This window comes from Marmota monax, unplaced genomic scaffold (assembly GCF_021218885.2).
Source record: "Marmota monax isolate L192 unplaced genomic scaffold, Marmota_monax_Labrador192_F-V1.1 WCK01_AAM20220418_F8-fsc00012, whole genome shotgun sequence".
Taxonomy (NCBI): domain Eukaryota; kingdom Metazoa; phylum Chordata; class Mammalia; order Rodentia; family Sciuridae; genus Marmota; species Marmota monax.
The window spans coordinates 32324396-32341076 of NW_026695227.1; the positions used below are offsets into that span (position 1 = coordinate 32324396).

Here is a 16681-nt window from a genome sequence, read left to right on the forward strand (position 1 = left end):
ACAAGAACTAAGAAATGATGGTACCTGGGTAGTAATAAATACATCACGACAGGGTACTACTTTTGTATTTTATCTTTTTTAAAAAAATTTTTATTTGTAATACTGGGGATTAAACCCAGTGCCTCGTGTATGCCAAACAAGTACTCTATCACTGAGCCATATCCCCATCCCAAGGGTACTACTTTTTAAAAATTTTTTTTTAGCTGTAGTTGGACACAATACCTTTATATTATTTATTTTTTTATGTGGTGCTAAGGATTGAACCCAGCACCTGGCACATGCTAGGCGAGCGCTCGACCGCTGAGCCACAACCCCAGCCTCCCCAAGGATACTACTTTTGAAAGGAAGGTTTGTTTGCTTTTAGATACATAGATTTTGAATTGCAGCATCCCAGTGCCTCATCAAGTCCTGAGCAACACAATTTAAGGCTGTGGTTGAAATTGTAAAACTCAAGGAAGAGAAACAAAGAGAAAAGAACTCTTCCTTGGAGCATAAGATGGTGACATATGCCTGTAATCCCATCATCTTGGGAAATGGAGGCAGGATGGTTGAAAGTTTGGGGCCAGTTTGGGCAACTTAGCAAGACCCTGTCTCAACATTTAAAAAATAAATAAATAAAAGAGCTGGGAGTATATAGCTCAGTGGCAGAGCACACCTAGGTTCAATCCTCAGTATGGTCAATAAAAAGGAGGGGCTGGGATTGTGGCTCAGCGGTAGAGCACTTACCTAGCATGTGTGAGGCCCTGGGTTCAATCCTCAGCACCACATGAAAATAAATAAATAAAATAAAAGGTATTGTGTCCAACTACAACTAAAAAATAAATATTTTTTTTTTAAAAAAAGGAGAGCTCTTCCTTGGAAATTAAGGTTAGAGGAAGAAGAAGATGAGCCTTTGGATGAGACAGAGAAAGCCTGATCAGGAGCAAGGAGGAGAATTTCAAGGACAGTGTAGCAAACATTCAAATGTTGCAGAAAGGTCAAGGAGACCAGTTTGCACCAAAAGAGACAATATACTTGACAGCATTTGCAAAATGCCAAATCATTATATAGATGCATAGGTGGAGTAGGGTGGTGGAAAAGATACGAGATCTGCAGTCACAAGACCTGGGCTCAGTTCTAGCTCTACCTTTTATCATATTCATGACCTTCAGTCAAAATTATTTAGTGTTCTCTGAGTCTCAGGATGCTTATTTATAAAATGAGAAAAAGAGTGGCTGCCATATTTGCATCTCAAAACTACTGTGAAGTTCAAATTTAAATATTTATGTAAACCACAAGCTCCCCACTCATAATCTCAAAAGGGTCTGGGCTCAAGATACTTTAGTGTTTGAATGAATATATGTGTAGTACTATGACTATTTTTTGTGTTTGTGTTTCAACAGAGACCAGATGAAGAAGCTGTTGTAGATCAGGGTGGGACCAGTACAGTTCTCAACATTCACTATGAGAAAGAAGAACTGGAAGGTAAGAGCTGCTGCTCTTGTTTAATAAGGGAAATTGGCAAGAGGCAGCCTGATGCAGGAAGAACAGACCTGGCTTTCCCTCAGGAGACCTAGGTTTGAGTACTAACTATTTCTCATGCTATAAGACCCTGAGGAAAAATCACTTAATTTATTTTAGCCTCAATGTACTCATCTGTTAAATAAAAGCATAGCTAATAATCCCATCCCATCTGGATAGGGATATCCTTAGGAATTGACAGCATATGATACAGTGTCTTAAGCGCTGTAAGGTTCAATCTAAATACTAATAAATAATCTATTCCTTGAGAATGTGAAGTATTCAGTTCAGAGTTCAATTATTTGATTCTTGACAAATTCCTGGAAGTATGAGTACATAGAAATTTTTAAAAGAAAATAAAATACAAATAGTTTTTAAAACTCAATTTGGCTATAAAACCCTTTTTTTAAACCCCATTCACAATATTTGCTTTTCCTATTCTAACTATACCCATTTCTACTTGATGTTTCACCTAAACAAGAAAAGAGAAAACAGGAACATACCTGTGACATACTCTCTAGGAGTTCATAGCTCAAAGTTATATAAAAACCTCAGTTGAAAAACTCAACTGACGGGGCTGGGGTTGTGGTTCAGTGGTAGAGCGCTTGCCTAGCATGTGTGAGGCACTGGGTTTGATTCTCAGCACCACATAAAAATAAATAAAATAAAGGTCCATTGACAATAAAAAAAAATGTATAAAAAATTAAACCCCAACTGACTCAGAAGGAAGAAAAAGGCACTTTTGCTGACTGGCTCTAATTTACCTTATTAGGACTCTTCTTCCTTTCTCTTCTCTCCTCTCCAGCTCCCCACACATAACCGTCGCGATGTCCTAATGCTTTTCTTTTTTCCATGGAGCCTAGTTGGAACTTTGGCAATCATACGCACATTTAGCCATGATTCCTGATATGTAATGTTCAGTTTTGTTTAGAAGAATCTGTTTTATGTATTCCATAAGTATAGCTTTCTTAAGAAGTCACATTTGGCCCAAAAGTCTTTGTGAAGTATCTGCAGCATCCCCTGCACAGCTGAAAGCTATGATACAGCAACTTTCTGATGCCTTAGACAGCATGTGAAATGTTCTCTCTGTACTGCTTGTTCCTATGATGGGGTTTTTCATCAAAGTTGTGCAACCCTCAGAGAAAGCTTGTCCTTTGGATGGGGAGATAATGAAGGCTGACTCAGCCATGAGAACTTATATGGGCGGCTCTATGGTGGTCAGTGGTGTTCAGGTATATCAAGGTCAGGTTTTTCAAGTTATTTTGACCATACAGATGAAAAGCCATTGTAGGTTTCAGCAAATGAGAGAAAGTAGGAGAGACAGGGGAAGGGTGTGGAGCGAGAGACTACTATTTATCGAATGCCCTTTAATTTTAGGCATCAGATTAAGCACTTTATGCAAGTTGTCTTTTGCATTTTCTTAGTACTCTAGAACAGGTATCATTATCCAAATTTCACATCTGGGAAAACTGCACCAGGGTCATCTAGTTTAATATCATTGGATAGAGTCCTGCTTCTTTCATTTTGGCACATTGCCTGCAAGGGAGGACAGTATCCAGCATTAAAGATCCAATTTCAGTTTTACTCCATCAGGTAGGTATTTTAATGTTGTGCGTGCCTCTTCTTCTTTGCTGATAATCCTGTTCTCTACCTTCTTATTACACTTTGGGGGACATGTTGCTATTTGTTTAGTTGTCCTCTAGCAAAGGAGGTAAGCATTTATGAATACTTTTGTCTACTTGGGAATAGAATTATAGAATTATAAACCTGGCAGGCATTCAGTTCCTGAGGACTAGGTTTCATCCACAGAAGTCAGCTAAGTAATTGGCAGCAGGAACAGCATCTCCAAATGACATCATCTGTTCCTTCTACAATGCTCTATTTTGCTGTAAAGAAGGCCGCATATGATGATAGTGTTTCTAGAGGGTAGTGTATCGGGAAATGGTCCTTTATGCATAGACCTTTCTGAAAGCTAGGATCTTTTCTACGTAAGCATTTTTTTTTTAAAAAAGCACTACAGGCAAATAGAGGACAAATGGTACCCACTCCCTAGGCTTGATATGGTTTGAGAGCAGCTCTGAAGAAGAGAGGGAGTTGGGATTTGCTGTAGGATTGGCCATACTGTGGGGGCCACCCTTGGCTCACTACTGAGTGCATTCTTCAGATTCAGTAAGGCTGAACTCAGGGTGGTGGTGTCTCTTGAAGAGATGGAATAAAATCAGTCCTCATTTGATGGAAGACAGAAATGTGTTGTGACTCAATAAGGACAGAAGAATAAAATTGACATTATTATTGCTGTGGGTAAATACGTGACTGCATGATCAATGTAATTCTGCAACCACTACACTCAGAAAAATGAGAATTATATCCCATCTGATTCAAATGTATGATATGTCAAGATCATTGTACTGTCATGTGTAACTAAGTAAAACAAATTAAAAAATAATAATATACATGCTATGATACAAAGTTCTGGCTGCAGAGAAAGTTACAGATCTTCCTGTCCCTTTATTCAACACCTGCTACCTACATGACATAAACCATTCCCTAACCCCATTTTCAGAACAATTTCTGTGGGTCTTCTTGCACCAACTAATTCTATCAGTAAGAGAATATATACTATATCATGATGTTGCCGTGTGTGTGTGTATAATATATACATGTATTATATACCATATATACACACATATATATACACACACACACATATATATATATTCAAAAGCAAACATTAGAACAGAGTTTCAGAGATAAATGCAAGAAGAGAAATATTCCATGATGTGCTTTATAGTCCCAGGGGAAAACAGGGCAGTTGCTTTAGTTAGAGGAATGTTTTTTCCATTTTTTTTTTTTTGGCAGGTCATTATTTTTGATTAAATACTAGATTTATAAATCCTGGAACAAGTTTAATGACTTTGTAAGTTTTAGCAGATGTAAGAGCCATTTGATCACAATTATTACTTTTTAAAAAAAGGCTTACATCTGTTCTACACATAGGTTACCCCCTGTGATTTTGAGTCAACCTCTCAACCCAGAGGAGCAGAACATCCTTTAGTATATGCTAATGGTTCTCTGTGAATGTGGAGTAAACAGTGTGAGTGTACTGCATTATATATTGGTCACATGGTAATACCTATGGTTTCTATCCTGCTCCACAAGATTCAGTGCCAGCTTAATAATGCTTGTACTATATATGTGGATATATACTTATTTTAAAAAAATACACACTAAAGTTACATCTTTCTCATAAGTTTTGCTTAATTGGAATACTTTTTTGCACACGGATAGCCACAATAGACTAGTTTTGATACTGAGTAGAAAAAAGAATGAGGAATTAGATGGGAAGAAATGGTTTTTTTGTAAGTTGGTAGGTAGATGAAAGGGAAAAGACTGTGGGTAGAAGAGTAATTGAATGACCAATGAAGTGGCCACAGGATTAGTTTGGTAAAGGACTGCCAGAATCCAGTTAGATGGACTGAACTTTATTAGTGCTATATTTCTTCCTAATAATGTATTTGTCATCTTTTCTGCTAAATTTCATCCAGAAAATACAAATTCCTACTTCAGAATCCCCAGCCTAGAAACTGATATCAAATTTTCAGACAACCATTTGGTCCTTCTTAGCTGTGACCCCTGTTGAACTTGTTTTCATTTCTGCCCTTCTCTCTAAAGGTTTTTCTAGAGGTAGGCAGAAGGTCTTCCTTTCTCAAGATTTTTGTCTTACTTGCTCCAGAAACTTGCTCCCATTATACTCAGACTCACAGAGTGGGAACTTAGATATCAAGCAAAGCCATATATGAATTAGTCAGCAAACATTTACTGAGTGCCTTCTGTGATCCTTCTCTGAAGAGATAAGTAGAGATAGTTAGAACAATTGAACCATTGTGTTATCTCTAAAGAGTGATCTGGCCTGAACCTTTCCTAGAAATTGAATATTAGAATCTGGACTCACCGTCATCTGGACAAGATGTAGGAAGTCAATAAGGAGATCTACTCTTTTTGTTTTTACTAATAGTTACAGTGAGCTAATTAACAAACAAAATATGATCTAATAACATTGATTCTAATACCTAATCACTGCCTTCTCAATTTCTCTTTAGAATATAATTAACATTAAATAATACTAGCAACATTCCAGTGTAAGCCTAGTGGAAGTATTTGGAATGTGCTCAATGAGAAGTGGGGGTCATAGCCTGACTTTTGGGGGCATTTTGAGGAAAGAGGAAGCCCATGGTTGAGGTGGATGAAATGAAAGACTGAATTTCATCCCTCAGTGAGGTGGTTCTTTTCCCAAGTCCAGCTGTACCTACACGAGCCAAACTTTTCAACACCAACATCACCAATTTAAGGGCCATTTGAAGTGGTTTTCTGGGATCTAATTATGTTTTTCGTGGCCTATGGATTTACAATTTGCTCCTGCCAGTCTTTCTGTCCTCTTTGAAATCCTTTCCTTCCTTTTTCTACCTTGCTCTGGCATTACTGGATGTCATTTTACCTTGGAACCAGCCCTGCACATTCTAGCTTAGGGCATGTGCACTTGATCTTCCCTTTCCCTAAAATAATCCTCTCCCAAGTTTTCTTTTGGCTTTACTATCTCATTATCATGACTTTCCCTCTAATCATCTTAGCTAAGGTCTTGCTTCTTGCCAGGCATTGTTGAACATGCCTGTTATCCCAGTTTCTCAGGAGGCTGAGGCAGGAGGATTGCAAGTTCAAGGCCAGCCTGGTTAACTTAGCAAGGCCATAAGCAACTTAGTGAGACCCTATCTCAAAAAAAAAAAAAAAAAAAAAAAGAACCGTGGATATAGCTTAGTGGTAAAGCTTTCTTTGGTTCAATCACTAATACCAGTAATAAATAAATAAATAGTCTTTCTTCTCCATTCTACCCCCTATTACAGACACTTTGGCACTTTACCTTTGATTTTCAATTATTAATATTTGAAGTAACACCTTTTTATTTTTGTGATGTCTGTCTCCCTCAACTAGAAATACATCCTGAAGACTGTGCCATTCACAACTGTATCCCCTGCCTTTGGGACAGGATTAGATGACTCTAGTCTCCTGTTAATGTTACCTGGATTGATCTCAGTGGTGTACCATAAGGACTTCATTGGTATACTATAGTGGAATATTATTAATTAACAGATGATCTTCAACTTAATCATTTTCATATTTTATACCCTTTATATTTTATAATGTCAGAGGTCTAGAATCCCGATTCTTAGCAGCTGATCTCCTTTGGCTCTATATTTTTCTCTTTGTGGTACAGGGGTTGAATCCAGGGGTGCTCCATCGATGATCTATATCCCCAGCCTTTTTATTTGTTTATTTTGAGACAGGGTCTTACTAAGTTACTGAGGTTGGCCTTGAACTTGTGATTCTATTATCTTAAGCCTCCTGAGTAGCTGGTATTGCAGTTGTGTGCCAACATTCCTGACTCTCTTTTTCTCTTTCTATGAAGTTGTAAGATGGCCACATTATATTTAGAGATCTATCAGTCAAAAATGTGCTGAGATGTGTATGAGGCAACCTAAGACTATTCTTAGACTGGAGGAGGGTAAAGGTGCAGTTCTATCAGATGCTAAACATTTTATCCTCCTGCCTCTCCACAGTCTAACAAGTCTCTGACCATTTCTCATTTAGTTCTCATTGTTTCTGTTCAATTTTTCTTTATCACTTTGGAATTTAGAAAATAGGAAAGACAAAGAAAGGAAGGGGGAATAGACAAAGGGATATTAGAGCAGTACCCAAGACACTTTATCACCACTTGGAAGTGGGGCGTGCTAACAAGGAAGCTGAGTGCAGTTTTAGGAAATCCCACTACTGGGGAAAAATGTATAGTTGGCAACTCTTCTCCTAAAGTCTGCCTTTCTGGGAAGTCTTCCTGATTAAGCTTTCCATTCTCAGGTTGCTAAGGATCTTCTCAATCCCCCATGCTCTGGTTAGTGCGTCATCTACCCTAAACACCCTTACTTTAGTTACAGGTTCCTTTTGTAGCATCTTTCAGATCAGAGACCCTCTTAGGTCAAATGGTATAGTCCTGAGGGAGTCCTAAGGGTTTATACTCCTAGGGGAGGCCCTTAGAAGACATTCCATTTGCTGAATGTTTGTGGAGCACTGACAATGTGTAAGACCCTGTGCTAGGGATTCTGAGAGTCCGTCCTAGGACCTTGAGGAGCTTGTAGATGAATAGTGAGGAGATAAGACACCTGCTAGACTTTAATGCAAGGCAGAAAATAAGTGTATAAGAAAAGTGCTAACCAAGGGATCTGAGTATTTAGAGAAAGGAGACAGCACATCTGATCAGGGAAATCAGAAATAATACTAAGAAGGAAGGTGCATTTGCAATGAATCTTGGATGAGAGAACCAACTCAGTGCCCAGAAAGCATTGGCACATTTGTAGAATAACAATTTGGTTCAGGTAGAGAAGAACTGTATGAGAAGGTAGTACATGGAGGATTTGCCTTTTATGTCTCTTGAGCTGATCTCTTGGAGGTCTTCTTTTTTCACATTGAATGTATAACTTGTCCTAACAGAAGAAAATACTAGAAAGGAGGCTGAGGATTCATCATGAAGAATCGTGAATTCAAAAAGATGAGCTGTGATCAGAGATGTGACCAGGAGGATTAGTTTGTAAGGTTAAATTAGTATGAGAGGCAGGAAGGAGGCCCCCTGCTTTGTTAACTTCTATGGAACATGGAACAAGGAATTGGTAAGGAAAGAGTTAGGTCGGTGAGTTCTTGAAAATGGTTTGATGGAAAAGGAAGGAAAAGTGGAAATTTGGGAGAAGTACTGCATTAGGAAGTTTTCCTTTTAAGATCAGGGAGGGGAGGGGGGATAGGAAGGGGATAGGAAAAGCAGCAGAATACAACAGACACTAGTATGGCAGTATATATAAACGTGGATGTATAACCAGTGTGATCCTGCAATCTGTATACATGGTAAAAATAAGAATTCATACCCCACTTGAATCAAATGTATGAAATATGATATGTCAAGATCATTGTAATGTTTTGAGCAACCAAAAAAAAAAAAAAGATCGTCAGAAACCTGTGGAAGGGATGGATAGAAAGGAGAGGCTGAGGATAGCTGAGGCACAGGGACTCCAGAGGGGTGGGCAGCAATGGGATTGAGAGCCTGACAAAGAGAAGAGCCAGACTGAGATGGAGAAAGTTCACATGAGAGGGCCTTGGTCTTCTGGGTAAAATATAAAGCAAAGTCACCTGATCAGACAGAGGGAATATGGATAAGGTTTCAGATTTGTAGAAATCAGGTAGAAATAAGGGGAAGACCAAGACTCTGTGTTTTGGGGGTGGGAGAAGCTCTGTAGCTAGTGATTCTGAGCTCCAGGTTTGGCAGGAAGGCTGATGAAGCCAGTAGGAGAATCAAAATAAAAAACAGGCTTATTGAAGGAATGAGGGAGTAGGGAGGAACTAGAGTGGAATGTTATGGATCACTTATTTTCTCATGTTCCTCACTCTTTGTACAATATTTAATATTTCTCTTTAAACCCAGCATCATGCTCCTTATGATTTATAACTAATCTTTTACTACTATTTTAAATTGTGTATTCTATAATTCAAGAAAAAAAATGCAAGCCTATCCTAGAATGTATTGGCTGATGTATTTCGATATTACATTAAGCATTTACATGCATTATCTTATTTACTACTTATGACAAGCTTATGAGTCTAAATAGTAAGCTTTTAGTATTTCTTCTAAAAGATGAATCACAGAGAGATTAGATAACTAGTTCAAGGTGACATGGCTAGCAAATAATGAAATGGAGTCTTGGATCCAGGCAGGCTCTTTTGAGCCTTAATTGTGCTCTTAAACACTTTTCTAAACTGCCTCCCTGCCAAGACTTGCCAGAATCATCATAAGCAAATTGTATTGCATTTTTAAAAGTTAGATTATCATTGTAATAATAATAACTTAAATCATATAGGCCTTTACAATTTGCAAGTCATATTCATGTGTCTTTTTTTACAGGGGTGGGGGAGTTCTAAGCATACACTCTACCACTGAGTTATATTATCAACCCCTAATGCACATTATTTCTTTTATCTTCCTAACATCCCTGTAAGGTTTGCAGCCACATGCAGGACAGAAGAAGACACCTTCATCTCTGAGATTGCTATATCTGTAGTCCTGGAAGTCTTTGAAATTTTTTTTTTTTAATCAAAAACTGATTTTTTCTGTGATCCTTTTGCTCTTAACTATGCTAGGCTCCTTTTACTAAAGGAGCTAATTCCACAGACCTTCTGCTTCTTTCCAGGTCACAGAACTCTGTATGTGGGGGTTCGGATGCCACTGGGCCGGCAGAGCCATCGGCACCACCGCACCCACGGCCAGAAGCACCGAAGACGAGGGCGGGGCAAAGGAGCCAGCCAGGGGGAGGAGGGCCTGGAAGCTCTAGCCCATGGTAACAACTTGGGGAGGGAGGGTGGGTATCCAGAAGGCTTGATGAGGCGAGGAGCATGTGAGGGACAGAAGTAGATGCACTTGATCCTCTAGACCTTTGGAACGGTTTTCAGAGCTTGCTTCCAAGTGGAAATCCTCTAAGAACCAAAAGTATCTTCATGAAAACTCAACAGTTTAGCAACTCCTCCCTAGTTTATACAATAACAGGTAAAATCCTTTGCTAGAGAGTTAACCATTCATTTTGATCAAATTTGTCATACTTTAGGGTTTTTATGGGATTTCTGTAAGTGGCCTTAGTTCATAAATTTTCCCTCTCATGAAACTACTTCCAGAGAATAGCTTTTTCTCTGAAAATAAAGGAAAATTTCTGATCTGTACTAGGGATCCTTTTCTATACATTCCTGAAGTTGTTAGGTAAGGCAGAATGCTATTTTTGTTCTAGTTTTGAGGCTAGATGCAGACATTTCTCTGTGATTGATTTCATAGACACACCATCTCAGCGTGTTCAATTCATTCTTGGCACTGAGGAAGATGAGGAGCATGTACCTCATGAGCTATTCACAGAGCTGGATGAGATCTGTATGAAAGAGGGAGAAGATGCAGAGTGGAAGGAGACAGCCAGGTAAAGTCCTAAAATAACCTGGATCAAGAACTGCTTGGGCAGGCAAATGAGAGTCCTGCTTGTCTTTTCTTTTTGGGAGAAGTGATAACTGACAATGAGGACTGATGTTCCAGAGTTTTCTATGAGGAATCTTAGTATTGGTCATTTTATGATGTCTCTGGTCATACCTGTTGCTTAGTGAACTTGAACATGGGATTGGTGACATACATATGTAACTTTCAGGGATTCCTCCATTTGTTTGATGGTCAGAGTAAGTTCATGGGCTCTCTTGATACTACAGGCCTTGTTTAGAAGATGCTGAACAGGGCCACCTTGGTTGTGACCCGGCTGAGCAGACAGCAAGCATAGGTTCAGACTTTTTCTGTGGGTAAACCATAGGGTCATTTGGGTTTTAATTCATTGACAGTCCCAGAATTTTTGAGACTTTAATTTCCTCTGGGACAATTTAATCTTACAGAGACCATTGAAATTATAACTAGCTCAATACTATATTTCCTGGAGTTGCTGTAGAGTGGTTCTGTTTGTCTGAGACTCAAGTCCCAGAAGAGTCCTCAGATTAACCAGGGTCATGTCTAGGCTCCTCTAGTAACTGGCCAGTGATCTTGACAGATGATACAAAGCCAACATGCCTGAACTTTGGGAGGCAAGGTGGGTAACTAGCAAAATGTAGCATCAGCTCTCATTGAAATAGCTGTTCCTGGATACCTGCTGTATCATGGACATTTTCTATGGATAGAGAGTGTTAAACAGGACAGTCAACCTGATATCAGGTGAAGAGGCAATTATTCTCCTGCCATTCTGTCTTTGTAGACTCCTAAAGGTCACATAGAACATAGAACTACTAAAGATCATACAGAACACGGATTAAAAAAAGAAAAATATTGATTTATTAATATGATTTGGCAGTTTTGTCCAAGAGATATAAACTAGATCTTTTTTTAATTGTTCAGGTAATGCATGCTTATTATAGAAAGAAAATAAAGATAAGCAAAAAGAAGAAAATGAAAATTATCTATAATCCCACTACCTTAGGAATAACAAAGAATATATTTGGTATCTTATACATGTATATAATTGTATTTTAAATTTTTTCTTTAAATAAAAACAAAATTAAACTATGGTCAATATTGCACTGTTACATTGACAGTGAAAAAAAATTGCTTTTTTCATCGAACAATGTATCCTAAACATATAGATCAGATTTTATAATGTTCAATATGACTATTCAGATGTTTTTCTCTCTTGAAAATTCTTCACTTTCTGTCTTTGGCATCTAGTTATTTGTAATGCTTTTAGGTGGCTGAAGTTTGAAGAAGATGTTGAGGATGGGGGAGAGCGCTGGAGCAAGCCTTATGTGGCAACCCTCTCATTGCACAGTCTCTTTGAGCTAAGGAGCTGCCTCATCAATGGAACTGTCCTTTTGGATATGCGTGCAAATAGCATAGAAGAAATTTCAGGTAAGGTTAGTGAAAAAGGAATGCTTGTGTATGCTTTAGAGGGAAGAATAGTGGTGGTGTGTCCTTAGGCAAGTCATAGCCTTCTTGACCTCCATGTACTCAGTAGGGGGAAGGGTTAGCTACTCTATTTCCCAGGCTTTTATGGGATTCAGATGACACAGCACTTAGTCTTACATTTGCTGGTTCATTTGACAAACATTTATTTTGTATATATTATACACTTCATAATGTGTGAGGCTAGGGTTATACAGGAAAGATTGTTTCTACCTTCAGGGAGCGCATCTTTTAGTCAGGTAGTGGCTATGGAATCAGCAATTAAAGTAAGTGCATCAACGAAGACATGCTTAAGAATAATTAGGTCAGTAGTAAATTGCCCCTGAGTTAAATGCTTAGTACCCTCCTCCAAAAGAATAATTAGAGAAAGAGGCAATGGGAGTTGTGCAGAGAAGAGGGAGTTAAAGAGAATCAAAGGTTTTAAAATATGGCATCTAGAAAAGATATGTAGGAAATCAAGCCATAGTATTCTCACATTTTCAGTAAGATGTGAAGGGGAGATCCATGTCTTATGGAGTTTTCCTGGTGTGATTGGATGTTAATTTACTATGTTTTGGTATCACAGTTGGAGAAACACCTAGGTATTCTCACCTATGGGGACTTTCCCCTCAAATGGGCTTTGTTTAGCAAGACAAGTTAAATAAAGATGTTTTCATGCCTTTCTCCATTTCAAGAATCTAAGTAATTCTGCTTCTCTGCGGTCACATGGAGATTTCTTGGAAAGCTGGGAATGGAGCCACCATTTGACCCAGCTATTCCCCTTCTCGGTCTATTCCCTAAAGACCTAAAAAGAGCATGCTACAGGGACACTGCTACATCAATGTACATAGCAGCACAATTCACAATAGCAAGACTGTGGAACCAACCTAGATGCCCTTCAATAGACGAATGGATAAAAAAAATGTGGCATTTATACACAATGGAGTATTACTCTGCATTAAAAAATGACAAAATCATAGAATTTATAGGGAAATGGATGGCATTAGAGCAGATTATGCTAAGTGAAGCTAGCCAATCCCTAAAAAACAAATGCCAAATATCTTCTTTGATATAAGGAGAGTAACTAAGAACAGAGTAGGGACGAAGAGCATGAGAAGAAGATTAACATTAAACAGGGATGAGAGGTGGGAGGGAAAGGGAGAGAGAAGGGAAATTGCATGGAAATGGAAGGAGACCCTCAGGGTTATACAAAATTACATACAAGAGGAAGTGAGGGGAAAGGGAAAAATGATACAAGGGGGAGAAATGAATGACAGTAGAGGGGGTAGAGAGAGAAGAGGGGAGGGGAGGGGAGGGGAGGGGGGATAGTAGAGGATAGGAAAGGCAGCAGAATACAACAGACCCTAGTATGGCAATATGTAAATCAATGGATGTGTAACTGATGTGATTCTGCAATCTGTATACAGGGTAAAAATGGGAGTTCATAACCCACTTGAATCAAAGTGTGAAATATGATATATCAAGAACTATGTAATGTTTTGAACAACCAACAATAAAAAATTTAAAAAAAAGAGATAATGATGATGGCAATATGAAAGGTGAATTGAAGGGAGAAATGCATTAGACTATTATAGTAGTTCAGGTGAGACTACTACACTATGAGAAATGGTAGTAGGGGAGGAAAAGGAGTGAGACAATTTCTAGTGAAGCTGGGCATGTAGAACTGATGAAACCCATTTGACAGATTAGTTGAGTTCTGAAAGAAAGAGAGTTAAGGATTCTGACTTAGGTGGTTGGGTGACTAGAAAAGAAGCAGGTCTATTGGAAAAGAGAGTGGGTTTGATTTTGTACATATTGATTTCCAGAGGTGTGTGGAACATCTAGATGGAAATGTCTAGTGGGTAATTGGAACTTCAATGTCATGCTTAGGCGAGAGATCTGAACTAGCATATAGTTTTTGGAGTGATAAGTTCATAGGCAGCTGGTGCTTAAAGTCTTAGAGGTGGTTGAGATTATTAAAGGAAAGGAAGATCAGAAACTGGGAACCTTCAATGGGTAGCATAGCGGGCTTGTGGATATTAGAAGAAAAAAGTTTAGCCAAGGAGTCAGAGAAGGAGTGCTCAGAGAAGTGGGAGAAGAATCAGATACTGGCCATAAAATTTGTATTAGTTTCCTAGGATGGCTGTAACAATTTCCACACAAACTTGGTAGATTAAAACAATAGACTTTATTCTTTCACAGTTCTGAATGCCAGAAGCCCAAAAATCAAGATATAGGAAAGGCCATACTCTCTCTGAAGGCTTTTGCAGGGAAATCTCACCTTGAGATCCTTAACTTCATTATATCTGAAAAGACCCTTTTAAAAAATCAAGTAACACTCATAGGTTTGAGTGGGGCAGTTGGGACAGAAATCTTTTGAGGGGCTACCATTCAACCCATAACAAAAACTAAGAGAGGGGAGAGTTTTATATATCCATGTCAAATGCTTTAGAGAGGTCACCCCACCTGATGGCCTCAGTTTGAGTGTTCTTATGAATGCCTACTTTCTAGACCTGATACTGGACCAGCAAGAACTGTTCAGTGACCTAAACGATAGCATGAGGGTTAAAGTGAGGGAAGCCCTTCTCAAAAAGCATCATCATCAGAATGAAAAGAAGAGAAACAACCTTATTCCTATTGTTCGCTCTTTTGCTGAAGTTGGCAAGAAGCAGTCTGATCCACATTCAATGGATAAAAATGGTAAGGTTATTTTGAATGGTTGTTGTTTCTTTTATTAATAAGTGATGGGGGGAACTCATTGGAGATGCTGAGTTACTGTACTTGTCAGTATGTTTCCATGCTCACTTAGACACTGTACTTCGGTGACTGGTGAGGTGAGTAGCTGGGACTGGTACTTGTCTCTCTTGCAGCACTTGGTATGCTTGCTTTTGATAGATCTTAGTGGACTCAGGATAAAGGACTTATACCCCAGGGTGGTCTCATAACTGATGTAGCTTTGGGGCCATATAAATATTGGGAGTAATTTGGGGTCAGAGAAGGTAAACTGGAGCCTTTTAGGAGTAAACAAATATCTTAGACTGGGGAGGCAAAATATGATAGTGTAGACCCTTGAGTCAGACTTCTAGGCTTGTGTTTCTGGCTTTATCACTTGCAAAGCATATGACCTACTAAACTTCTTTCTTTCTCTCTGGTAAAATAAAGATAATAATAGGACCTACTCTTTCAGTATATTGTGAGATTTCAATGAGTTAATCTCTATAGAGCCTTTAGCCAGGTACATGGTGGGTTGTAACCACTCATTGAATTTCGGTTGCTGTTTGCCTCATCTATGTTCATTTCTTGGTCTCCTCATTTATTGAATTGCAATGTGCAGAGATATGCCTGGGAATCTGTATTTTTGAAAAGTTCTTCAAAGGAGTCTCTCCTATATACTTCTGGTTAGGAATTACTGCTTTAACAGAGAAAGAAAAGAGAGTCACTAATATGTTTAGAAAGGTACAAAAGTAATAAGACTTCTGTTTCCCTTACCACTAACTAGTAGGTAAGGAGATAGGTATGAGTGGATCCCGGCTTCATGGTCACCTTAACTTTTCTCCATGTAGACTTTGCAGGAGAAGTCCTAACCAACTGGTGATGGATAGGGTGTGTCAGACAAGGAAAAGGGCAGGCACTTAGAGGATTCTATTTGATTTTCTCCAAATAGGTCAAACTTTATCTCCTCAGTCTGTTCCAGCTACAAATCTTGAAGTGAAAAATGGAGTGAATTGTGAACACAGTCCTGTAGATTTAAGCAAGGTAAGCAGAGACATGGGAAGTTGATTTCAAAGCTTAAGGTTATCTCTAGTGGAACCATAGGTCCAACTGCTGGAATCTGGGCAAGCTTTGCTATTTTAATACCCTTTTTGCAAGACCAGAGTTTCTTCTGTGGAAAAGGAGGCCCATCTGCTCAGGTCTTCTCCCCACTACCTGACCCCCAGGTGGGATTGACTTGTCAGTTTGTTCCTCCAGGTTCAAAATGCTGAAAATTGTGACCAGCTACTGAGAGTCCTCCCCAACCCAGACCTCTTGATTTTTTTCACGTATTTTTTGGTAGCCAGTCTCCTGCAGCTCCTTCTTATATCCAAGAGTTTTGCCAAAACAGTACTTTTGCTACCTCATGGTAGAAACACGTCTTGCAGGCTGTGACTGTGTAATCTGAGGCCTGCAGCAATAGCAGCACCTCACTGCAGTTTCTGGTCTAAACCTTGATCTCCCTGCTTCTAACCTCTCCTTGCTCTGGTCTACCCCGGCACTATTTTTCTAAAACAAAATAGTGTCATATCACTTTCTCTGCTCGAAGATTCCTGCTTTATTTAGAAAACCTGAAACCTCTGACAATGGATTCAAGTATTTAAAAAGTGAAATTATGTGACCCAGAGTTTCAGAGTCTGGGGAAGCATGGTAGAGTAGAATTCAAACCAGAATACCTGTATTTATGTTTGTTTGTTTGTTTGTTTTGAAGTGCCAAGAATTGAACCCGGAGCATTATACATGCTAGGCATGTGCTCTACCACTTAGCCACACCCCACCCCCAGCCTTCAGAATACCTAAATTTAAATTTGATTCTTTATTTTACAGCCCTGGGCAAGTTAACTTTAGCTCTCTGGATCTCAGTTGCTTTATTTTTTAAATAGTAATATTATT

General features: G+C 38.9%; 1 protein-coding gene across 2 annotated transcripts in view; it reads left to right on the forward strand.

Annotated features, from left to right (window-relative positions):
* The window catches only part of Slc4a8 (solute carrier family 4 member 8), a 72624-nt gene that overhangs the window by 12779 nt on the left and 43164 nt on the right, over positions 1-16681 (forward strand). For both annotated transcript variants that reach the window (XM_046436174.2, XM_058576270.1), the window contains exons 2-7: positions 1383-1464; positions 9780-9926; positions 10412-10547; positions 11844-12004; positions 14549-14737; positions 15702-15793. In XM_046436174.2, coding sequence (XP_046292130.1) covers positions 1383-1464; positions 9780-9926; positions 10412-10547; positions 11844-12004; positions 14549-14737; positions 15702-15793 — 807 coding nt within the window. The remainder of the gene's footprint in view (positions 1-1382; positions 1465-9779; positions 9927-10411; positions 10548-11843; positions 12005-14548; positions 14738-15701; positions 15794-16681) is intronic.